This window comes from Pyxicephalus adspersus, chromosome 5 (assembly GCF_032062135.1).
Source record: "Pyxicephalus adspersus chromosome 5, UCB_Pads_2.0, whole genome shotgun sequence".
Classification (NCBI taxonomy): domain Eukaryota; kingdom Metazoa; phylum Chordata; class Amphibia; order Anura; family Pyxicephalidae; genus Pyxicephalus; species Pyxicephalus adspersus.
The window spans coordinates 56,593,651-56,619,525 of record NC_092862.1 but is presented as its reverse complement, the minus strand read 5'-3'; the positions used below and the strand labels follow the sequence as shown (position 1 = coordinate 56,619,525).

At 35.7% G+C, this 25,875-nt stretch overlaps 1 protein-coding gene across 4 annotated transcripts in view; it reads left to right on the top strand.

Annotated features, from left to right (window-relative positions):
• CARMIL1 (capping protein regulator and myosin 1 linker 1) overlaps window positions 1-23,003 on the top strand; it is a 159,099-nt gene extending 136,096 nt beyond the window's left edge. Inside the window, exons 30-39 of one of the 4 annotated variants that reach the window (XM_072411587.1) lie at window positions 3,829-3,846; window positions 8,696-8,762; window positions 8,946-9,142; window positions 11,333-11,442; window positions 14,733-15,192; window positions 17,582-17,645; window positions 19,255-19,461; window positions 20,140-20,280; window positions 20,901-20,950; window positions 21,949-22,082. In XM_072411587.1, coding sequence (XP_072267688.1) covers window positions 3,829-3,846; window positions 8,696-8,762; window positions 8,946-9,142; window positions 11,333-11,442; window positions 14,733-15,192; window positions 17,582-17,645; window positions 19,255-19,461; window positions 20,140-20,280; window positions 20,901-20,908 — 1,272 coding nt within the window. In that variant the 3' untranslated portion in view covers window positions 20,909-20,950; window positions 21,949-22,082. Of the gene's footprint in view, window positions 1-3,828; window positions 3,847-8,695; window positions 8,763-8,945; window positions 9,143-11,332; window positions 11,443-14,732; window positions 15,193-17,581; window positions 17,646-19,254; window positions 19,462-20,139; window positions 20,281-20,900; window positions 20,951-21,948 lie in introns of all 4 variants that reach the window. The other 3 variants (XM_072411585.1, XM_072411584.1, XM_072411586.1) reach the window with 3 other exon arrangements.
• Window positions 23,004-25,875: the final 2,872 nt, after the last annotated feature.

Here is a 25,875-nt window from a genome sequence, read left to right as displayed (position 1 = left end):
TGTAATTCTAATGAAAAATACAAAAAAGGAGTCTTTAGGGTACAATTTAAATATCATATTTTGTTAATTTGTATCACATTTATGTGATAAAGAAAGTAAATAATAACAAATGCTAAGTGTTTTGGAAGTCATGACCTTCTCTTAAAGTGAATGTTTGCTAATTTCCCTTCATTTTTTAATAAATCAAGCAAATAGATTTATTTATAGCAGTTTTCATCTTAGGAATTATATGTTGTTTCTAAGTGTATTCATATGAATAAAAATATTGGGCTATGTAAAAATATTTATAAATTAGGCCCTTAGGTTATGTTCGTGAATGGCCATAAGGTTGCTGTGCAGGTACCACTTCCTAATGCCAGTGAAGCGCTACCTTGAGGTAGAGCAAGTAGTTTCCCCCCACATCAGCCCCATAGAAAATGATTGTGGGTGGCAGTGAGCAGTACCAGTATTGCTCATTGCTGTCCATGGTCAAATGTGCAGTCACTGGTACTTTAAGAACCAGCGCTGAAGTGTGAGGCGCCAGCTGGCAAGACCTTCACGGGATTGCTTGATCCCAGAACAGGTCTAAAGTACTGCCCTAAGTGTTGCCCTAAGTGTGAATCAGAAGGACAAACATGTCTCCATGAGTTCATTTGGGACTGGACATGTTGGTAAGAGAGTTGCTCTTGAGTTTAGGTAGTAAGGTGTACCTGGAAACACGTACAGTACTGAGTGATAGAGAGGGAATTCAAGATTCAATTTTAGGAAAGTTGTTAATCCTGTCTTCAGCAGTTTTTAAAAATGAACAAGGGACATTTTCTTTAAAGTGCATGTGAACACAGGAACAAAAATGTATTGCATTCAGGCCTAGCCTGTCCCTTTTAGCATTTTCTTTCAGGCTTCTTTTCCTTTATGTTCACCTTTTGATGCTGCCAGTAACTTGTTATGGGGTGATATGTCTTACTAGCCATACTGTATCTAAGAGGAAGCATATACAATTGATTCTGCTACTGTAAACCCTTAGCTTGTAGTATTGGTTTCACACAGATTATATTTAAACAAGCACTAAAAGATTTCTGTTTAAACTTAACTGTATAGTAATTTATTTCATTACTCATATATTTTGTTTTTCTTTTTTTTTAACAAATGATGTGAATTGGAACAAGTGATTTTAAATGGTCACTGATGCCCCGATTTCTAGGCAGAATACAATTGTCATGCAGAGTTTCCTAAAATAAGGGAATCTGTGGGGCCTGTCCTCTAGCCATCTAGATCCATGAAAGGCTATCATAGCGCCGGTGGCACAGCCTCCAGGCTCATGAACTTTTTCACTTCATTAAGCTGTCAGATCAGCAGCTCTCTTGTTACACATGCCATTGAGAAGACAGCACATAATAAATGCATCACATTCTCCTAATCCTTGTGGACAACAAACCTTGGTCAAATGTAGACTGTCAGGAGAACAAAAAGTAACCTCTCCTGATATGTTGTAAGTATTTCACTAAAGAAAATACCACTGTTTTGTATGAGTACTAATAGATCTAGTTATTGTTTTTTTGTCTTAACTCAAAATAGTACTTTTCTTCTATTGCCTTGTTAAATTCAAATCATCCATGCATGGTCTAAATTGCAGAATAATTTGTACTGTGTTGTCTTTAGGACATTCAGTATAACATGAAATTTTTCTGCTGGCTAGTTTGGGTATTTTATGCATGCCATTCCATTTTTATGGAAAATGTATACAGTTTATACCAGTGTTTCTCAGCCAGGGTTCCTCCATAGGTTGCTAGGGGTCCTTGTGCAATGAGCAATTTGTGCCTCCCAGGCACCTGACACTGATAATCTTTTTTGAATATCTGTAAGGATGATACTTTTCCCACTGGCCAGCCATGTAAGAGGCTTTTTTTCTATTGATCACCACACTAATGCAGTGAGCTGTGAATATAGTAATTATAGCTAGGGTTCACCCATGTTAAAAAAAGAAGTCGAAAAAAAACTTGGTTAAACCCTTTTTCCCACCTAGTAATTCTCAGTATATTCTTAGTATAGTATAAATCCTCTGTGGACCATTGCTATTCTAATATAACAATGTTTGAAGAATTTTTTGAAAGCAATTTATACCAATGATTGGTGAACCTTTTTCTAGTCAAAATGTAAAAACAGTCAAATGAAAATCTGTCTGAGAAAAAAAAATGAACTAGCAAGTTGCTAACTCCTTTTGATTTCACTGCACAAATGCTGCATGGAAAATTAACACATTGCCACATTGCATGTACAAATTTGGACATGATTGATTGAATATGTAAAATGAGTGTGTGTTTTTGTGAGTGTGTGTGTGCGTGTGTGTGCGTGTGTGTGTGTGTATATGTATGTATATATATATATATATATATATATATATATATAATCATAAGGATTTCCAACAAGGATTGTTTAGGCTTAGTCTACACGGACATTTTCCCCCAGTGTTTAACCTGAGGCTTTAAAAGCCCGTGTTTGAAATTCCCATGCATTCCAATGGGCTAATCTACACCGTTTCCTTGAGGCACATTTATGAGCAGTTATGTATACTGCTCCTTTCAACGTTTAAAAAATAAAAGCGCATAGTTAACGTAGGAAGACGCCAAAAAAAGTGGGGAAACGAATCCTTTGGTTTTGCGCGGGAAAACACAGTAAAAATGTAGGAAACCGCAGCATTGGCATTTTCCAGCGTTTTAAAGGCAAGCTTTAAAACACTAATAAAAACGCATATAAACGCAGTAGGACTTTGCGTTTTTAAAACTGTCCGTGTAGACCCAGCCTTAGTAAGTGAAACAAGTGGAATGGTTCTAAGTGCAACTGCCAAAGGTTTGTCCTGTTTTCATCAGATATCTAGTAAAGGAAACCCGTGCAAAGATAAACCCAGTAAGACAGCCATTGCTTCGTACTTGTTTAGACCTGCAGTCTCCTGGACGACTACTTTTCAGGCAAAAATGCCTGGTTTTTTGAGCAGACATTTGCAAAGACTAATACAGGCATTTCAACCGACTGTGCAAGCATTTTCCTAAGGCTTTTCAAGACTATTTAAAAAAAAAAAAAGACACTGCATTTGTAAAACGACCTGTACAAGTCATTTTTAAACATTTCTTATTTAAATCAATGGAAGCAATTAAAGGTGGCAAACTGCTCCTTTTGCATTGACATTGCATTGAGCATCCAGAAAACTGCATGGAAATCTTGCCGCCTCTTGCTACCTGTCAAATTAAGAATAATGAACGGAACTGTGAGGTCCAATGTCAACTCTTTTTTGCAAACATTTTTGAGCTCTGCTTAAGGGACGGTTGAAAAAAACCTCTGGTCTGAACAAGCCTTATAAAAATGCTAGTTGCTTCACAGTAATGCTGATTCTTTGACTTCAGCGTGTTAAAAACCTCTGGCTTGGAACAAATGTAACATGCAATTTATTTATCTAAATACAGATTTATTTTAGGAGGTATATCACAGCTGTGCCACTAAACCCAAGTTAAAATAATCTTATGGCATATTAAGTGGTTGAAAGGTAAAACTACTTCAAATTTTTGTAAAGTTTTTATGTGTGGCTTTTTTATCTTGTAGTATTTTTACATCTTTTTTAAGTTCTGGAAAAGTCTGTCTTGGGGCTTAGGCATTCTTACCTCACACAGGGAACTTTGATCACTAAATCTTGTTATAAGCAAAAGAGTCTAGTACTGTCTTTTTTTTCTTCTCTAACTTGACCAGCTCTGTTTATTTTGCTTTAACCTATCTTTTCCAACTTTTTTCTTAGATGTGTGGTAGCATTTTCCCTTTCTTTTCATTCATACTCTGTCCCTTTCTTTTTGCTGCTTGGAGACTCTCTGCTGTAGAAGTGTAAGTACTTTTTTTTCTGTGTCCCTTACTTTCATGCTTCATTTATCTCTCTTTCTCTCTCTCAGATATCTGACTCATCAGCGATTGTAAAGGCCTACAGTTCTATGAATTAGGGGTTGACTAGTTCATTTTTATATAGTTCATAACTTTGCTTCATGTTTTGCATTATTTCAGAATTTGGAAAGCAGGTAGCAGTATGGCAAAACGGCAGGCTTGCAGAGACTTTGTGACTTAAAGAATCTGCTCCTAACATTTTGGTGCCAATAACTGCAGGACACTTTCAGAGGTCTTGTGAACTCCATGTTTCAATGATTAGAGTTGTTTTGGTGGCACAAGAGGGAGCAACCAATATATGGCAGGTGGTTTTGGCATGTGTATATATTGTGGTTAAAAGAGCAGAATTAGTCCAACCAGGCAAAAATATGAAAAGCAAAAGAAATCCGGTTCACCTTCTAAAATGTATTTTGAGATGTCTAAACATCATCCATATAGCACAAACTTCATGTTTGAAGAAAATGGTTTAACCAGATTTGATAAAAAAAATTCTGTGTGTCCAAGCAGTGAGTAGACTGTTCGTTTTCTGTCTAACCTCTTAAGAATTAGTTCAGCAAGTAACATGGGGCCTCATGGGTCTCCTACAACTCCACACTTTTCCTGATCAAGTACATTTTATGAAAGAATGTATCTTTGTAGACAAATGGCATAATTTGTTGCATCTTATGAGAATGCAATGTGTGACATTAGGCTTCTAAAGGAGCACAATTGCCTGACAGTCCTTTTACAATCATAAGCATGGATCAAGTAAGTATGTATGTAAAAAAAAGAGGAAAATAACGGGGAAAAATTTTTTTTTAATGAGTTTAGACTGTATACTTATCATAACATTTGGATATTACTAATGTTGCTCAAGTCTGGTTGTGACTTGTTCTTTTTAGATCCTGGCCATTGACTTCACCAAAACACAGTTGTTTGTGGACTGAGATAAAGGAAACCATATCACCTTTTTCCTCATTTAGACTCTGGAACCCTGTCTTTAAAGTTATGTACTCAGGAAAACTCCTGCCTTTCTACGAGACTCTCAATGTACATGGCTATTTAATGTACAAGGCGGCCTCACTGGCCAGTTGGAAAGATAAGGTTACAACTCAATACTCTGAAATCTGGCCAGAATTTGCATAATATACAGTGTTCAACACAGAATTTATTTTTAAGCCGGGTATAAAGAAATTGTAGGCGGATGACTGCCCCTGTATTGTGACATAGCTCTTCGGTAACCACCCAAAAACAGCCAAGTGGTTACAAAAAAGTGCTGGGAGGTGCGTCCGGCTGAAAGAGGTCGGGGAGAACACTGTATAATGTTCTGGGTTTCGGGGCACCCAGGACAATCTAAAACTAAATGGTTACAACAATTTTGAAGCCACTATGAAAAAAAACAATGTTAGCAAGGTTCCATAATGTATCTGTAATAGAACACATGTTTCTATCTTTAACCTGTGAGTTGTTGTTGTTGAGCTGTTGAAAAGGTTTTAGCTACAGTATATGAATAAAAGCTAACCATTGTTAGCACCACATCACAATAAAATACCTCTTATCAGCACTGTAATGTTCACTTTTGCTATATAGCTTGGTCTGTTAAAGATAGATAATAGCAGACTTATTGGCAACATGAACAGGTAATAAAACTATGTTACCCAGGTGAGACGGATAAGCAAAAACCGCTGATTTATGCAGTAAAAATAAAAGAAGCGCCCCTAGTAATAGTTAACCAGAAAGAGCCAGATCCCAAAGTTCAACATATAAGGAATATTTTTGGAAAAGAAAGATTTGGAAGCAGGACTTTCAAGGGCTGCTGCTTGAATACTAGTGACATACTGTATCATGAATGTCATTTTTGATTTTGCCCATATTTAAACCTTAAAATTTTGTAGGAGGGGACTTAAGCTACGTAAACACGTCCAATAGTTCTCGTCCAGTAATTCGCTCAGGGTCGATGTTGGACGAGAATCTGGCATGTGTACAGCACCTGTCGTCCATCGTCCGAACGACCGTCCTGGCGGATCCACAGACGATGGACAGCAAACGATCCTAATGTAAGGGAAGGGGGAGAGCGCGCAGCAGGGTGCTGCTCCATCGTTCTGCCCCTCCCCTCTTCATAGAATTCATGCATCATGCAGTCCTTAGTCGTTGGAAAGGATCATGAAAGATCCTTTTCAGCGACAATATTTGCACGTGTGTCTGCAGCTTTAATCAGAGACTGCTGCCGTAAACTGTGCCATTGCAGTCTTTGCAAAACAAAAGCAGAGGATGAATCAACCTACCAGTGCATGCCAAGCAGATAATTAGGTTTTACATTGCGTTACATTGAAGCCATAATTAATTTTATCAAGGTTTAGACTCATTCTAAATTAAATCTAAATTAAAATAATATGGGACTGATATCCATGTTCCGTATGTTGTGTGGCATTGACTTTCCTAATGTTTAGTGCATTATTACTTATAGCATTTCAAAAAAAGAGGGATGTATAAATGGCTATAAACATGTAGTTGCATCAATGAACGTACCATGAACAAATACAATAGGAGTAGATGGATAGGGTATTGTGATATTGATGTACGACATTATCCACTACCATTTCCTGTTACTAGAGTTACTGTAGAGATAACCAGCTTGTCAGCAAAATCTTATGGATGTCAAATCCTCCATCTGTTCATACTTTGCTGTTCTATCTGGTAACCCATTGTAAGCCATTACCTATGAATAATAACATCAGATCTTGTAAAAGATTAATGATTGTATTTGTTTTTTTAATTTGTATAGAAACTATTGTGCTTAATAATACTTTTAAGATAGTGCCTTTTTTAAAATAATTTTTATAGTCGATTCATATAACAAAGCTTGGATTTTTTGTAATTTTGTACTTCAGTTGTTTTGTCTAAATGTATTTTTATAGTTTTTATTTAAACTCTGTATTAGACATTTTCCTAGTTGCATTTTATGTGCATTTAAGTCCTAGTCTCAGGCCTAAACTTTACCTTCAATTTCAGAATGCATAGTAAAGGGAGGAAAACACAGCTAAGACACAGAACATCTCAGTCAGGGTTGCAGCTAAAGCACCTGTAAAGACCTACCCAGTTTCTTTCAATAGAAAGTTATAAGATTGCATTTCAGAGACCTAAAACATATCCTTGTAGCAGATGTTGGAAGCAAGTAAAGACTAGGATGGCTACGATACAAAGGAGTCTATTCATAAAGCAGTAAATTTGACATTCACTTAAACATCACCTGTTATATAATCTTCCAGGTCCATGTGTTTCAATGGCAGCAATTGATTCTCTAATGGGGATTGTTTTAGTGAATGCTAGATTAACTGCTTTATAGACTCTTTTTTGTGTATGTTAAGTGTAACATATAACCAATGCTACGGCAAAATTCTACGGCAAAAGTAGTTTCAAATATGAAATCTGCATCAATTAAAAACTTTATTTTTCAAGCTGAAGATATAAAGAAAAACATGTCACCACCCTGCATTAGAAAAAGAGTGTTAGATTCAGAAATATAGTAAATTCAAACTTCATATTGGTCAGAACATACGCAAGGAACAAAAAAGGGGACCCTATCTATGATAATCAGAAATATATTGGCCAACCCTGTAATTAGTCAAGGTATGAATCAAGTAGAAAAAAGACAGGGATTTTTGCCAGCAAATTAAGGTGTATTTTTTCAAAAAAGTACAACATGAGTGACACATATTTCATTACATCAGTGTGAGAAAAGCAAACATAGTAAAATCACAGTTGGACTGTAAAGGTGTCCCTTGATAGGAATATGCATTGCTTTCTAAGTAAAGAATCGTCTGACTAAGTGTTGCAACAAAGGTACATGAAGCGCACAAATCTCAATCCCAATGCGTTTCGCCAGATGGCTTCATCAGGGGGTGTGCAAGGAGAGTCAGAGCATTTATTTGTGAAGATGACACATATGTACACAAAGGTTGCGTTTTCTCTTGTTGGGGGAGGGGGGGGGGGGTTGTGTTGCTTGCTGCAGTATCTGGATCTCAAATAAAGTGGCTCAATTGAGTTGCAACAAGGTGGTTCCCGTGGTATTCACTAGCAAGTGTGATAGCTTGAGCAATTGCCACTGAGGAGGATAGCAAGGGGTATCCAGGACCGCATGTATAGCTTTTGAAAAATACACCTTGATTTGCTGCCAAAAATCCCTGTCTCTTTTCTACTTGATTCATACCTTCCTATTGGTCAGAATGTAATTCAGTTACATTATTGTGTCAGTAGGGAGGCTGGAAGGAGTTTGTGAAATTTTAATTTTACAAGAGATTTGAAGGTTTGCACTTAGGAGTTAAGGTTAGGACTTAACTGTTTTAGCTATTTAGCAAATAGCAGTTTCATTGATTTTAATTTGTAAAAATGTTTAATTGCTTCATATTTACCATGATAACCATTGACCATTTACCACTGACAAAGGCAACAATATTGTAGTTCTGTAGTTGAAAAGAATTGGTAATATGTATTTTGACTATTATTATATTACTTACATATGCAAATAAATTAAAAATAATAAAACAAAAAATTAATAAAGCAGAGGCAACCTTCTGAAGCAAGAAAAGAATCACTGCTTGCACAAATATGTAGTATATAAATGTTTGTTATTAAATAGGCAAAAAAAAAGAAATAACACCTTGTAATCAAACAATGGATGCATCTTAAGGAACCATTTGTCTCTATTGATTTTACTTTATATACAAGTAATGTACTCTTCATTTAGGTGTTTTACTCTGAATTAATCACAAAACTATTGTATGTGTTTTAAAGAAAACTGTTTATGTGATTACAGATGACTCCCAAGTCCAAGCGAAAGAGTATACACAGCAGAATGCTGCGTCCAGTGTCTAGAGCTTTTGGTGAGTTCATTGAGCGACCACTTTAATTATTCAAAAGCATATTCTATATACTAAGACATTGCAGGACCTGCTTATTACAAACTGTGTCTTACAAAAAATGTTACAGAAAACCTGTTATGATTTTGAATCATGGCAGACAGAACTAGTATTGACTATGTGCTGATTTTCTTTCTCTTTTAAAAGAAATGGAGTTTGATCTAGACAAAGCACTTGAGGATGTCCCAATACATATTGAAGACCCTCCATACCCCTCCACTAAACATGAGAAGCGATCTTCCAGTGTCATTGCAGAACTGCCTTCAGAAGAAGCAAAAAAGCTTGAACACTTTACTAAATTACGACCTAAACGGATGAAGAAGCAGCAACCCAGCAAAGCTGCTGTAAGTGTTTGAAAGAAAAAAAAATTACATTAGTTACAAAGAAATGTGTGACTTTCTAAAATCTGGTGTATGTGAAGAACGGTTATCCAAGCAGATAGTCGGGCCATGTATACTAACTGTGACCTTTGTGTTTAAATTTTGATACAGTTGTTATTTTTAAAGAATTGAGTTTAAAATTATACAGCATATGTGTTCCATGTTCAGTTTTTTTCAGTGGTTGGGACCTAGGTGTTATTCTCTCAAAGCCACTATTTTATGTGGGTTTCCTCCAAAAGTGTCTTGATGTGTTACATTCATTTTATTTTCATTTAAATATATTTTTTTTACCATCCTCACATTCTCTAAGATATAGTATATATGAATTTGTCCTAGGAAGCATCACCATTTTTGCATAGAGCTGACGAGCAGTTTTTTGCACAGTGTAGACCACCTTGTATGTGTCGCTAGCTGAGAACTGCCTCGCCACTTGTATGACTATCACGCTTCAGTTCCTCCCAGTCTGAGATTCCAAACCACTCTCAGACTTCTTTGGTAGAGTGCAGAAACAATAAATCTTCCTGCTGACAGCACAGGAGTCATAGCATGAACAGGGACTGAAAATCAAGAGGTGTAAATAAGAAGAAAGTGATAGCATATGGCTGAACATCTCTCATTTGCCAAAATGTTATAACCGTAATCACTGATGAATTATTGTTTATGCAGCTGGTCATGTCCGTTGTTCATGTTGCAGATGGTGCACTTTTTGTAAATAAGACCTCATCATTTATAATTTCTTTTTCAGAATGTGACATATATATTAGAATATTCAACAGAGTCAGCTCATTGCAGCTCATGAACACTGTCATGTTCTGAATTTAAAAATAAAATTGTATACTATAGTATTTAAGCTTTTCCCATAACACACACATACATATGCCAAGATTTTTGTGTGTCATTGTATTCACCTTTTGAATGTTTCAGTGCTCCCATAATGGTTCTGTAATATAATCTGTACAAATATATAAAGGCGATTGTATTGTATGTGCTTGTGGTCCATTTTGCCGTCCTATAAAATTGTACATAGGATATTTGAGAATTCCTGTCCAGCTTAGTATCTTTTTAAAGTCCTGTTTTTAATTCCTAAATATACAAATGTATTTGTGGACAGTTAGCCTGCACTGACAGTGGGCTCCGTACAACACCCCCCTCCCCATACGTATATATGGCGTACTTTCCTTGTTACTGAGCAGCCATCAGGACACGCAGGGTGTACAGAGGGATCTCCTGATGTAGATGTGTAAAATTATTTCTGACTGTGTAGAATGTCCCACATTTAATTCAGCAAAATTACACCTGCCACATCCCAAAATTACCAAATAGTAGAAAAAGTAATGATGAGGGACGTTAAAGGCAGTGTATGTGTGTGTGTGTGTGTGTGTGTATATATATATATATATATATATATATACATAATTATGTTATCGAGTAACTAACAGTGGTAAAATTCAACAATACCAGTAACATTTAAATTTTTTAATATAAATAATAAAAACAAGCGATAATACAGCAAGACATGCAAACCACATGTGCATGAATCATCCTTTACGCGTTTCGTGGATCTGGTCCACTTCTTCAGGAGGATATTTGTTTCTATGTTTAAAAACACATATATATCATTTCAAAATTGCATACAAGGAATAAAAATGTATTCACATAATAACAAAATCCCAAAAAAATTAAACATATATAATTTTATTACTTGCATTCAAAATCATGAGAAATCTCCCCAGATCCACAAAACGTGTAAAGAATGATTCATGCACATGTGGTTTGCATGTCTTGCTGTATTATCGCTTGTTTTTAATATTTATATTAAATTATTTCAATGTTACTGGTATTGTTGAATAAATATATATATTTATATATATATATATATATATATATATATATATATATATATATATATATGTAAAATAAAACACAAAGAAACTATTATGGTGCTTGGCATGAGAAGAGTGGCCATGCTTGCCAGTGCACGTTTGACAAAACCCCCTAAAAAAATGTCAGGGTACAATAAGAAAACCTATGCATCCATTTTAGCAGAGTGATTTTGGTAAAAACTTGTCTAGATTTTATTTGCTCTTTCTTAGTGTTAGTTATGAAGAATTTTTAATATATCTAATAAACTGTTCTTCCTTTTTCACTTAACAGCAACCTGGAGCTGAGGTACCTGCAGACGGAGAGCAGAATGGCCTGATGCTTAGAGTAGATGAAGGTGTAGATGAATTTTTCACCAAGAAAGTGACACGACTGGAAGGAAAGTGAGTGTGGCATTAGAACTTAGCTTAGATTGTACTGAGAAAGGCAATAATCAAATTAAATAATAAAATTTACAATAAAAAAAACTACTACATTGTTTAAGTTAAAGTGACTTTGGCAATTAGGTGCCCCCCGTTCGTTTCTATTGTATATCTTTTTCAAGAACCACTACAATTCATGTTTGCAGTTTGCTCCTTCATTCTCCCATGTAAAAGAGTTAAGACCATTTTATGGAAGATTTCCATTAAGTTGTAAATTACTGTTTTACATTGGAAACTAGTCCTATATTATATTCAACCCATTTCTGCTCCCCCTTAGAACAATGGTAAGCAGTCACTCTTTTTTTTTTTTTTTTCTAACCTCAGCTGTCTGTAGTAGAAGTTTGTTTATTAGAAAAGATGCTTTAAACCACATCTTAACCCAACTTACTAAATTATTTCATAGGAAGCGTTCTAGTCCTGTCAAATGAAGATTATAAAAATGACTTTGTTGACAGGACTTGGGAACTAAGTTAAGTCACCCTGAAAATGTTTTTAAATGCAGAGCTAGAACTCCCATGTGGACGCCATCATGGTCACCCTGGGATAGAAAATCTGTGCATACTATAACTATAACTTTAGTCACAGGTAAGAAGAACATTGTTTTGTGTTGCACAGTTGCACAGACCATGAAAAAATGCATGTGAGTAAAACGTGGTAAAGGAAAACCACTGATGAGTTGCTTACCAATACTTTACAGTAGCACCTGCAGAATGCTAGCTCCTGCAGATTGCAAGCAAATAATAAGGGAATGAGTAGCTTAGAGAAGTACTTATTTGGTATTTATTATTTATAAACAACCGTCTCCTAAATCACATCTCTGTACTTGTAACCAGTTGTTTGGTTAAAGGGTCTGTATGAGTCCCCAGAGTGAGGTGATTTGAGAAAATTGTGTAACTATGTTGCATTAAGAAATGGGATCGCCAGCGTCCATGAACATTATTTTTTCAACATGTTGTGACAGTGCTTTTATAATAAAGCAAGCATGTTGTGCTTTGGAGTGCTGTTGGCTTTGTCTTCTGCTTCTCTGCAACCCAGCCTGCTGATTGGACAGTGAAAAAGCAGACCAATACTGATTAGGAAATCCCTATACTCACTTTGTTTTCTCTCCTTCCATCAACATGTAGTATCCACTACATTTTTGTGCAATGTACTTTGGTGGCCTGCACTAATTCAATGCACACAAATGTGTGCTGCAACACACATAATGCAGTGCACAGCCAAATTGTGAATGAAGCCTAACATGCCATTGTTGGTACAAATAATTTGATTGCATCATATTTTTTTTTCTTTTTTTTTTCTTTTATACATTTTTCACAATTAGGAAAGGTCAGTTTCCAAATTTGAAAGAGTAAAACAATTAATTGATACTTCAATATGAGGTTAAAATACTGTGAACTCCCTTTGGAAGTATTTGCTTTCACTATGCTGGGGCAGCCAACAAGTGCCATTGAACACAATGGAAAATGTACTTATCAGAGCATGTTGAAAGTATTTCTCAGATTATGTTGCTTAGTGACATGCTAACTGACTGGAAAATCCAGCTGTGGAGCAAATGTTTCATAATGAATCAGCGGTAGCATGGTGAGTTTGTTATATTTAGGTTTATATGCTAACAGAATCTCCTGCTCAAAGTTCCCTTACTTTTTTTTGCCTAAGATGTTTAAGTTTGGAATTCATACATGGTCCAATGTACCTCTATGCAACTGAACCTGTACAACTGAACCTACTTTAAGTCTTTTTAATGCTATTCTGAATGGTATTCTCCCTAAATCTTTAGCTAAACACAAAACAAACAAAACTTATTTTGTTATCTAACATCCTAAATAGAATCTCAAGACACTTGACGTCTAACTGGATGATAATGTGTATTATCTGGCTTTTGGGACTTCTTATCTTGACCATAGGCTCTGATCTAAGTAAACTGATTAATTAAATGTTTTAATCTGTCCCGCTGCACTATATATAAAATTTTGAATGGCTTTAGCCAGGTAACTTTATGAACTCACGATAGAATATGCAGGCTTTAAAAATGTGTGAATGCTACTTTTTAAACTTTCATGAGCTTTGAATAAACTTTACCTGTCCTGTTCACCTTCACTTTGTAATGTGAAATTTAAAAAATGCTGTCATCTATTTTGAAAAGAATGTGGAGCATTTGTAATCATTCTTCCGTTATACAGAATAATGTACAATCCATTTTTGTTCACTTTTGATAGGTGTACCCCCTACCTGACATGATGTTTAAATTTGATATACGCTTGCCATTTTTTGCCAAAGTTTATAATGTTTATTATTTATATAAAAAGAAAAGCTGTCAGTTTGAAACTTGAGGTTGTGCACTTATGGGTGGCCTGAGAAAATACTTACCATAAGTCCTAGAAACAAATAGTGGTGGAAGCTGATTTGTTGCTTCTATTATTCCTAAAAAAAAGTATACCATTCTTCAATAAAAGGCTTTGACTTGATGGGTGCTCAACTTGTAAGTGTGCTTTTTCCCACTGCAGCCTTCCTGTATCAAAATCCGCACAACAACATTTACATTTGCCAGCAGATTGGAGTTATAATTACCTTCATATACCATAATTATAAAAGAACAGCCTTTTAGAGATTTCTCATTTTCCTGCAGTTGGTCTGCATATTAAATTCACAACTGTGGCTCGATATCCTTGTGAAATAGGGGTTGCTATGATAGGAAACCCTTCCATTGTTTTCTTTTTGATTGAATCATGCAGTTGTTATGCCTGGTTGACACTTATTTTTTAATTATTGTATTAGTTAAAATGCATTTTAATCAATGCACAACATGTTATGTTACTTTTCTTTCTTTTCTTTTTTACCTGTTAATAATGCCAGTATAGTATGAATTATCGTCATCTTATGAATGTCAGAAAACAGCAAAAATGATATTTAGAATACAGAGTTTTTTTTCCTTCATAACATAAGTGTGTTTTCTTACACAATTTCTGATAATATTATTTGATATAGCACTTCAGGGTGCACAAAATATAGGTCATTAAGGTGGCAAAAGTCAGTCCTTTCTATTTTGTTTTTATTTGTCATGGCAATAAATATGTCTAAATTAATTTTATAAAATAGTTGGGTTTTGATACAGTTCTCTAACTAAGAACTAAAGTCTTCTTGCTAAGGAGGCAACCATCAATCAGCATTAGATTTACCCTCAAAGTTTAAGTCTGATTGTTTTTGTAATAAAAGGTCTTTAAATCTCAATGTTCTTATTTATATTTTCATAGGAAATACTCTTTCAAAGGTGCAGAAGACAGCGGTGAAGGCGATGAAAAGAAGAGAAGGGAATCCAGAAAGAGTGGCTTTCTTAATTTAATTAAATCTAGGTCCAAGTCTGAGCGTCCACAAACTGTTGTTGTAACTGAAGAACCTCTGTCTCCTAGACCCTCTGTAAAAAGTCCTGCTCCTGACAGTAGCAGGAAGGAGAAGGTAACTGACACCAATGGCGCAGTGAGTTCAAGCGCAAGTGCTGCTAGCAGTGGACCTAGCAGCAGTACAGAGAGGTCAGAGGAGCTAAAAACGCCGGACTCTATAGAGGAAATTCTACAAATTGATGATGGCGCCAAAACCGAGCGAACTGATAGCAAAAGTAGTCCACAAAGTGGAAGAAGATATGGAGTGCAGATGATGGGGAGCGGACTCCTAGCAGAGATGAAGGCTAAGCAGGAGAAAAGAGCAGCAAATAAGGTATGTATTTATATATGGTATGCTGTGTTTAAAACCCTGACGTGCAAGAAAGTTCTTGCAAGTGTTCTTGTGTTATCATTTTCTCCTATTGCTAGTATCTGCACAGCTAATAACAATGTATAGTGTACTGAGCATCTTCAGATAATACATAGCACATATACTTCCCATCCAGGTGCAATCTTTCCTGCTCCTTTGTGAGGATGTGTACATAGAAGCCTATACAGTATATGAATAGAACATAAAAAGCTGTCATTTTTCAGCCAAATAAATTACATGGATTTTTAAAGAGAATACATACATCAGTACACAATCTACATTTATTACCTGCACTGCAATACTTAAGTAGTTATTAGAGTATAATTCCAAATATATCTGGGTATAACTTGAGCTGTTGTCTATCTGACATTGAATATTCAGATATGTACTGGAAATTATTAGTTATACGAAGCCCTTTTCTGTAGCCTAGGTTCAGGGTTTTATATAATCTTTAAGGCTCTATACCCTAAATAAAAAAAGAACATGAAATCTTTGTTTAGAAAAAGTTTTTTTTTCCAGTTACAGTAAATCAGAATTTGATTAAATTTAGCCTGAAACTCCGACAGTGGCTGGGTGCACTCTCTGTGTCCATGTGCCCTTGCTAACTGCTTGCTTTAAAAAAGTACCGCAATGTAGCCACTTATGTCTCTCTTTTGAGGTCACAAAGTATTAGTAGTTAATATAGTAGTAGTAGTAGTAGTAGTAGTAGTAGTAGTAGTAGTAGTAGTAGTAGTAGTTAATATAGTAGAGTTAAAGTTCCATTCTGGTCAGAATAACAGGTTCTGCTGGTAACCCATCTTCCTCCACTGATAAATACCTTACAGATGAGTGATACCTTCCACTTGTCTCCATGTGATATGTCGATTGGTCAGTGAATTGCCAAACACTTGTGTATGTAAGTCCTGAACATCAAATCACCTACACAAAAGTACCAGATTTAAGGGCTTTAACAGGTAAATAGAAAATCGAGTAGAATGTGGCAAAATTACCAACAACAAGATGTTTTGGTGTGTGTCTGATCAAACAAACTATCATTTTCCCCTGAATGTACAACAGACAGGTGTACACCATACAGTTGTCTGCATTTGTTGGCTTACATATGTTGCCTGATGAGTAGCTGCAATGTATTTCACTTGAAGAGGTTTATGTTTTCATATACATATGTTTCACCTGGAGATTTAAGACAGTTTTGCAGGCTACGTATTGAATGTTTACCTGCTGCATTATCATCATCCTCACATTGCTTTTTTTATCTGGAAGGTGTAATCAATATTAAATGTCATTATCACCCTCTTCCCAGTCTCTGCTGGGCATAAAAAAATATTTGAATTATTATTATTTTTGGTTGGATAAGGTGTCTGCCTGTTTGATCCTTACTATATGTAAAGCCATATGTACAAGTGAATTATGTCTAGAACTTAACTGCACCATTTAATAATTCATGTGGGATGCAGAAAGTAGGATGCAGGGCAATATAATCAGTATCGAGGCGAAGCGAAGGTTTCCAGTTCTCTGTCTCCATCTAGTGTTGTCTAAGGTATAGCTTGTCACTTAGGATTTAGGGAATAGACAAGTAAATACAGAACCGCTTTAGCCTTTTCAAGGCCATTCCCAATCAGGAAGACTTTTGTTTGAGTCATTTTTCTGACATGTTCAAAGACCTTTTTACTAAGTTTTGCAAAACAAAGTAATCAAATGTACTTTTAGACAATATTACCTTATATTTATATTGTTTGGCCATATTGCTTAGCACTTTATTAAGTCCATAGCCATGTCACTAACTTGATGTCCCTCAGACTTGCCTACAAGCCATAGATAAGCCTTACCTGCCAAACTGATTCCTAAAAAACAATCCAGGCTTACAATGGTAAATTGATATTGGTTCTTTATTATTATTTAATAATTAATTTATAAATATTAAAAAAATTAGCAATAGTCTCATTAAATCCTCACAACTCGTTTTGTTTCCACCAGGGGATGCTATATGTCTAATTTATAGTTTGTGTTTTCTCTGTATTTGTTTCCCTAGTTTTCTCCCACAATTCAAAACTGACCAGTACAATAACGTGTATCACTAGAAAGTGTAATTGTGGTAGGGATATTTACCTGGAAACCCCTTTAGATAGAATGATCGCAGAAGGAATGGATAGATGTTTTCTCCAAAATTACACAAAAACAATAACAATGATGATAATTTTTACACGTCAGACCATCTGTTAAGCTTTGCTTGTATGTATACTTGCCAGTTGTAGAGTAGAGCACCTCATAATATCACAGCATAACCATTTTTTAATATTTGTCACAAGTATAAGAAAAAAAACACACTTTAACTGATATGTACATTTTTTTTTAGAAACTCGGCAGTGATACCAGCAAAAACACTCTAGATGTAGAAAAACCAGAAGGAAGTGGAACAGGTTGGTTTGATTTTATTGATGTTCATGAACTGAAAATGTTGACATCCATCTAACTATCATTTACTACTAATAGTCTCTGATATGTCATATCACAATTTGACATGGTGCGTTTGTCTCCAAAAATTGAAAATCTGATATTGCACAGGCAAACCAGGATTCACTGTCCCTCATGAATTTGAATGTACCAGTTCACTTGATCTACGGTAAATCACACAAATCACGAATGCTTGCAACTGAAATTTAGGATTTGTCCGATCCGCCATGAACGGGGAAAATTGGCACATGTGTATTCCAAGGGTTTTTGTCTGTTCAACTTTAGGTTCACTGATCAGTTTGTGATTTAGTTTAGTAGCTGAACCTTTTTACTAAATAACATTACTTATCACACTAACATAACATATAGAATACATGATTTAACTTTGACATTTTCATTAGTTTTTTTATTATAATTTTACACCATGTTAGTTGATTAGAAGACAAACACATGAAAATAATGATTTATTGTGTAGCTGCCACAGCATACAAAATATGATTTGCAACACAAATATGACTGTTTACTTTGCATGCTTACACACACATTGGACAGTGCAGTTAAATAAAATTTTAGGGGTACTTTACCTAACAAAGTAAATGATAAATGAACTTAGTAAATAAGATTAGGCTGTGTTTACTTTGAATACCCAGTCATGTGAAAACGAAAATAAAAAGCTGTTTGCTAGCATACAATAGGCTGATGAAGGTTAACACAACTTCTTTACTACACTCGGTGACCATTCACTTTGCCAAGTCTGAAACTTTCTGACCTTGGGTCTCTCTGTGGGAGAGCCCACTGTTCAAGATGCTTGTGAGGGCTTGGCTCCGATCAGCCCTCAAAGTATGGGAGGCGCTCTGCCAAGGCTACCGCTCGGCTAGGGTGCGCTCCAGCTTGAGAAGCTTGCCCCCTGTCAGGAGCCTTGTGCCCCAGGGCTTCAAGTAAAGAGGCCCTGATCCCTTTAGGGATGGGACCATGTAGAGCGCCTGGTGCAATTTTTTGTATAGTACACTTGTGCACTATCATTTTTTTGTTGCACCAGGTTTAGTTTTGGTGTTTTGACACGATAAGATGTTGGCACACTGCAGATCTTTGATAAAAAAAAATGTGAGGCTATTAGTACTGTTTTTTTCATACTTTTTGATGTCATGTTTTTTTTTTTTTTTTTTTTACCTATTTCAATGACACTGTGCATATGGATCACTTTCACCTGCACTTTAGGTGTAATGGCAGAGGTAGCACCACTCCATTGCTCACATATAGCTATACTGACTTGCAAGTATTTAACTAACTTTAGAGACATTGGCAAAGTGATCTGCCAATACACTTGTTTCTAAACAAAGAATGTGTTTATCTGGATTTCCTGCAATTGGCATTCTGGCCCGTGTGTTGGTAGCATGGAATTTTCTAGTGTTATAATAACATCACAGTGTGTTATATAAGTATTTAATATTTTTTTGAGTTCCTTTGTCCCTTGACTACCTTGTTTAAGATTTAACTGATTTAAAACAGCTTTATGTTAAGACTTTATATTTTGTAAAGCACTGTATTGGGATTCATCTATCATTCTCTTTTCAGGAAGCAAATTCTCTGTAACAAGAGGAGATTCCACCAATTCATCCCCAGAAAAAAGTGCCAAAACTGAAGTCAAACCAGAGGCCAGCGTTCGGTCCAAGAGTTCTTCTAGTACCCCAACTAGTCCAAAGCCACCTCTTCAGTCATCCAAGCCTTCTCTGACAGTGCGTCCAACTGTGCCTCAAAAGCCCAGAAGTAGTTCACGCACTGGTAAGCAAGTTGTCTATAATGGGTAGCAAAAATGAAGAGAAAAGTTTAGACTGCCATGCTTCATGGACTGCTCCTGATAGAAATGTTTTGTTTTTGTTTTCCCACAATAAAAGGATCTATGAAGAGTTGACATTGATTGTGTTTTTGGGGTCATTCCCAAATCCTCAATTACAGGAATGGGGAAGAAAATTATGCAACCACATTACAGCATTGATAGTGGATTATAGAAATTTGTGCCAAGGTTTAGAACAGCAAAGGAAAGATTTAAGCCTTTGTTTTGATCATTTAACTGCACCTAGGGTGTGTGGCACCTATTTCCACCAACACAGGAAATAGGAGCGATTACTCCAAATGCAAATGTAATTGCAATCTATACCAGACTTTATGTAGAGGTTGTCTGCATGGTGGTAAACACAACTTCAGCTGATGATTGCTGTGTATTCAGATGTTATCCAAATACAATTAAAATTGTGTTGTGATGAACAGTTTCATTCATATAGGAACACCTAGAATTGTGCTAATGTGAGAAAGCATCAGGGTAAAACTAGCTATATCTCAAACTTCAGTGACTTTATTCTTTATTTTTTATAGTTAGAAGGAACCATATTTTTTGTCCTTATCAGACTCAATGTTTTTATGACATTATTTAACCATAGCTTCTTTTTTTTGTCCTCATAGAAGATGTCCCTGATTCACCTTCTGGGCCATGTTCCCCCAAAACTACGGTTCTGTCTTCAGCACTAAAAAGGTGCCCATCTGAGAAGGACAGAGATGGCCAAAGCAGCCTACAGCCATCTCCTCGACCTGTTACAGAGGAAGGTAAAGAACTGTGCTTACTTTGTTTGAATTTACATTCATTTCATAGAACCCCCTGGGATGTTCAAAGCATTGTGTGTTTACTTTACCTGAAACTTGATTTAGCAGCAACATTGACTCCTGTGTCACCCACAGCTTCAAGCTGACATCAAACAAGAGCTAAATATGAGTGCAGTATTCAGTTTAAGGTTTACACAACATTTTCATTTTTTTGTGTATTCTCAAATCCCAGTACATAAAGTAGTTTATTTGACAAGTATTCAGGTTATCTGATTGAAGTGTAAATTAGTAAAAGAGAACTTAAAGTGCATTATTTATTCTGTAATGCTAGGTTACAAAGGCCGGAGGAATCACGCCCCCATTGTTATGCGGTCTGTGCTATCTAAAGAAATTAAATGGATTGGGGGCAGCTAATCATCTCTTCAACACTTCAGATACATGTCTGGTGATGCACATAATAGAGAAAAAAGGATGGGATTGAAGGTTTTACACAACATTTTTATTGAATAGGCACTGTGAAAACCTTAAATTATTTAATACATTTAGGATTCATTTATCAAAATGTATTTGTTATTTTGCTGCTTGGTTGTTGACTTTGATTATGGCTGCATTTTGTTTTCCAGAACAGTGATACTGGAGTAGTGTTAACATGATCATGATTATTCTTCATTAGGTACATGTTACTGTGTTTTGTGCTTTCATGTTATTTTTATATAATCTACCTGGATAGGATCTTCCTGTTTTTTATTTCTTTTATATTCATAAGTCATGTTAGAGAGATTTTGAATGAAAAGTAATTTTTATTTAATCTGTTCTGAGCACATGGTGGCGCTCTAAGCACTTGATTAAAGTTTGTTGCCGACATTAAATACATGAGTAAGCTGCAGGTATTTCTTTACTGTGAATATTGCAGTGTTGTGTATAGTTATTTGATGATTAACCGTAATATTTAAACAAACAAAAGGTGAAAATGGTGCCAATTCTATATTTGTCTTGAAAACTGTGAAACTGTCCGGTCTGGAACATCTGCTATAACTAGGATTTTGTTTTACAGGGATAAACCTGGTCCCTGTGCAGTTTTTACAGTATTGTGTAGTAAATAAAGACTGTGGGTGAAAAAAAAAACTAATTGTAAAGGACTGCCAAATTGCAAACCACTTAATGCCCTATTCATGGTTATAAACTGCATTCCTTTTTACGCATATCAATTGTTATTCAATAACTCAATACAGGTAGTCCATGGGCTAAGGACATCTGACATATTGATGCCTCCTAGATACGAACAGGGCTTTTTTTTTTTGCTTTGTTTGTGAGGATTTTATAAAGTAAATGACACCACGCTGCCTAATATTATGTTGAGACAAACATCTGTCCTAATTACATTTATTAAAATAATATTCCTGTTCCAACTTGCATACAAATTCAACTTAAGTACAAACCTACAGTCCCTGTCTCGTATGTAACTGTATATTAAAAGCATCAGCAAGACATTTTTATAATTAAATTGCCATATTATCTACGGAATCCACCTTCCATTTAATACAACTGATTTATTGTCATTTTCTAAATTTCTTTTTCTAAATGAATTTTAAATTAAATTTCCTAAATTATTTTTACCCATATATTTGAGTCACTCTTAGTAAAAAGGTGTTTTATTATTATTTTTAATAGCAAGACCAGTGAACGCATCTGACTCATCACCAAAAAAAAATCACGGACAGATTGCCGCTGAAGGACAGGAGAGAAAATCAAGGTCATCTAGCAAAGAATCTCATCATCAAAGCAAGTCCAGTGACTCTGGGGAAGAGGTTGATAAAGAATTTGTTTTTATTTAAACATCTGTTCTCAACACTGCCATTCAGTCTTTCTTATACTTTACTTTTAGTTTCCATGTTAATTTACTATCATTTGATTTAATGCACCTTGTTGGTATGTCCTGGAATTTCAAGTGTAACGGTAGTAGATTCCCCACACTCCAAAGAGCGCTGGTACACAACTTCGACATGCTTATTTACTAAGGTAGTGCAGAGAACAATCCTAGCCCACAGCAAGGAAACCGAAATAATCTAATAATTCATTAGACTACTGGAGTTATCTGATTTCTGTATTATTGGTCTTTGCACTGCTTTATTGAGTAAGCTTTTATTGGTCTAGCAAGTTACTTTTTTTATGTACTTGTACAAAACGGAGTTGAAGCTGTCATGTCTCCTCTGTCTCTATGTAAGCAGTTGCACATTGTAATTAACAGAGCACACTAATGACAAATTATTTGTATAAATGGTAAATATATATATATATATATATAAAACAAATATCTCTTTACATGCCTATATATATATATGATGACTGGAAAATGTTTTTACATCCTCTGGTAGGAATTTTTTCTCCTTCCTGTGCTTGTACATAAATATCTATTCATGCACTTATTAATAAGCACAAGCATGGACCCACATCTTGTACACAATGAATGAAGATATGTGCTATGTAATACCATAAGACTTATTTCCATTGACTCTAGTTATTATTTGGTTGATGATGGGAGATGACACGCCGTCCTGCGTTTTTACATATGTTTTGCTTCTCTTATGCCATTTTTGGATAATCATTACTAACTGCTGTACATAAAAAATTTTGAGATTACAGTAACATAAATATTCACTTATATGACAGGTTACAGGGGTTTATTCATATGTATATTTGTATCAATAAACAATTTTACAACTTTAGACTGATACTGGATTCTGTTTTTTTAATTACTTTTTGTTATTATCATCATCATGTATTACACAGCACCAACCTAATAGATAGCTTAGTGCCAAGATATGTTGTGGTGTAACGTAGGTGCAGATCCAAGGATATTTTTTAGGCTAATGAGGAGCGAACCTTGGTCATGTGACAACATTGCAAGAATGATGGGCCCACCAATGTTTGAATACATTGTAATGGCCACAATGATGTCTTGCTGTACTGATGGGCTCAAGTGTAACTAAAGCAAAGCAACTATGTAGGTTACAGAAACCTCTAAAGCAGCGGTAGCCAACCGGTGCTCCGTGAAAAACTGTGATTTGTGATCCGCATCTCTGGCCAGTGCACCCCCCAGCAGGGTCAGAAGGACCCCGCTGGGAGGGGGCACCGGCCAGAGCCGCAGACCATGTCTATTGTAGATCGCACGCTCAGGACAGTGGGTGGGTTCTGGCATCATGACATCACTCTGGGGGAAGTTTCTTCCTTTTTGAATGACACACAGCTCCCCGTACATGTATGGTCCGCAGTCCATGAAATTAGTGGTCCATGATGTCCAAAAGGTTGACAACCACTGCTCTAAATTTAATGTTGAAATATGTTCCCAGTAACTGATGGTGATCTGTTAAGTCCAGGGATTGACTTGTATATTTTTAAATAATTTTTTTCAATTTGAATGCCTTTCTATTGAAAGTCAAAACGCAGCATTTCACTCAGGTTTGTGGCTATGTTTCCACAGTTTCCTTGGGTGGGTGGAACTTCATGTTGTTTTTTGTAGTTTTTTTATTATCTAACCCAAAGAAGTAATAGTAAATAAAGATACATTTCCATATTTATACTGCTTTGGAAATGCGGTATGGATAACAGTTCGTTGGTCATGGACAACAGTTTGTCATGGACAACAGTTCGTGCATGTGGTGAGTGCAGACCCCTTTAGTTATATGGACACAGTATGAAGATGTCATCCCATAATGTCACCAACAGAAAAGTAAAAACATTTGTCACCATGCAGAGAGGTGGAACAGATTCAAGGGAAGACAATGGTTATTAGGGATGGGGGGAGGGGAGGGTATCTTCTTTAAAGCTTATTAACCAACCATATGACCTGAAAAACCAATAACCAACAAAATATCTTGATCTTGTATGTCCTCCTGCAATTAATAACCTACCTGTTTGCGACAGCAAGGGTGCACTGGCAAGCATTTTACATCTCCTTTTTTTCCTATCCTCACAGATTGGACAATGTTTATAAATTTCTAACACCTCTGCAATAAATAATTCCGATTGTGTATAGTTTCTCTTTAACAAACCAGATCATAATAAACAAAAATCTTTTTTTGTAAACTTCTGTGTTTGGCATGGGTAAAGCAGCTACCAAATTACCAACAGGTGCTCTTGAATTACCAGCGTTATATTAATACCTTCTTTGCCGCACTGAGCAGAATCATACTGTGCAACATCTATTTGCTTTCCTATGATCTGTAATTAAGAAGTCACTAGAAATTTCCGTCTCGGGGAAAGTAAACAAGTCCTAGTGAGACAAAAAAAAACAGTATTACACTGCGTTTCTTAATGTCTGGTCAAGAAAGAGAATGTCAGCCATGATAAACTACTTGCTAGGCTTATAAATGGGTAAGAGTACTTGCACTGGTCTTTTATTCAGTGCTGGGATAAATGTTATGATCAGTCAGTACTCAGTGAGTGTACGTTTATATTACAATGCCTGTATAGAAATCTCACACTGAGACGTAGTGGGCTGCATTTATTTGTGGATTTTACACTTTTGCTTACATGCTTGTTTATAGATATAGAAAGAATGTAATTTGCTTTAAAAAGACTAAAGATTACTTACTTGTTTTCACTCCTATAGAAATTTACAATTGATGGGTAATATATTTGGCAGTTTATTGTGGTCATACGTGAGTCATAAGGTAATGGCAAGTAAACTTGTTAAAGGCAAAGGGAACTCCAATGAGCACATATTTTTAATTAAGTTAGTAGTAGTTGTTTTTTTATCATTTTAATTACTCTGCCTTTCTTCATAACAACTGTTAAAAAGATAATCCTAATCTGGCAGATATCTTATTTTAAGTATAACATATTATGCAGTGCTGTACAATAAATAACAGGAGGCACACATTTTTAACAAGTAAATCAGTACAAACAATGATACAGTGGGCCTGATTAAGTAAAGCTCTCCAAGGCTGGAGACGATACGTTCATTTTCTATTTATTAGCAAATGTTTCTAAACTTGGACCATATCCATTCCAGGTTTGGTGGATCACCCAGGTTTACTGATGAAAGTGTATCTTCTCCAGCCTTGGAGAGCTTTAATAAATCTGGCCCAGTAGGTAAAAATACAGCCCTAATAGGCACACTATCCAAGAGGTATGAAAAATAGAATGCAATAAGTTAAGAAATTAGCAGGAAAATGTTCTCAAGAATGGCATCACTAGAGAAGTCTTGGGGCTATTCAATGGTTACAAGTGGAAAGACATCAGTAGGTCGTTGGATGGGCAGAGATGAATTTGATGCTGAGATGAAATAGATGCCAGTGCAGAGATTTGCAGAGAGAAGCTTCAAATGAGGATGCAAGATTATATGAGTGTATGCTAGGAGCTTGATGGTTTCTGTGCATTGATAGACATATCTTGGATATGCTGCACTTGCAGAAGTTGATAGAATTAACTCTACATTTATTCTACAAGTTGTTCACTTTTACCACTAGCCAACAGGAAAGCATACTACTAATTTTTCTTGATGTCAGGAATACCGCTCATTTTTTTAAATAGGATACAAGCAGCCTGTACAATGCAGGCAGCAATGTGCAGTAAAAGGCCCACACTTGTTTACAA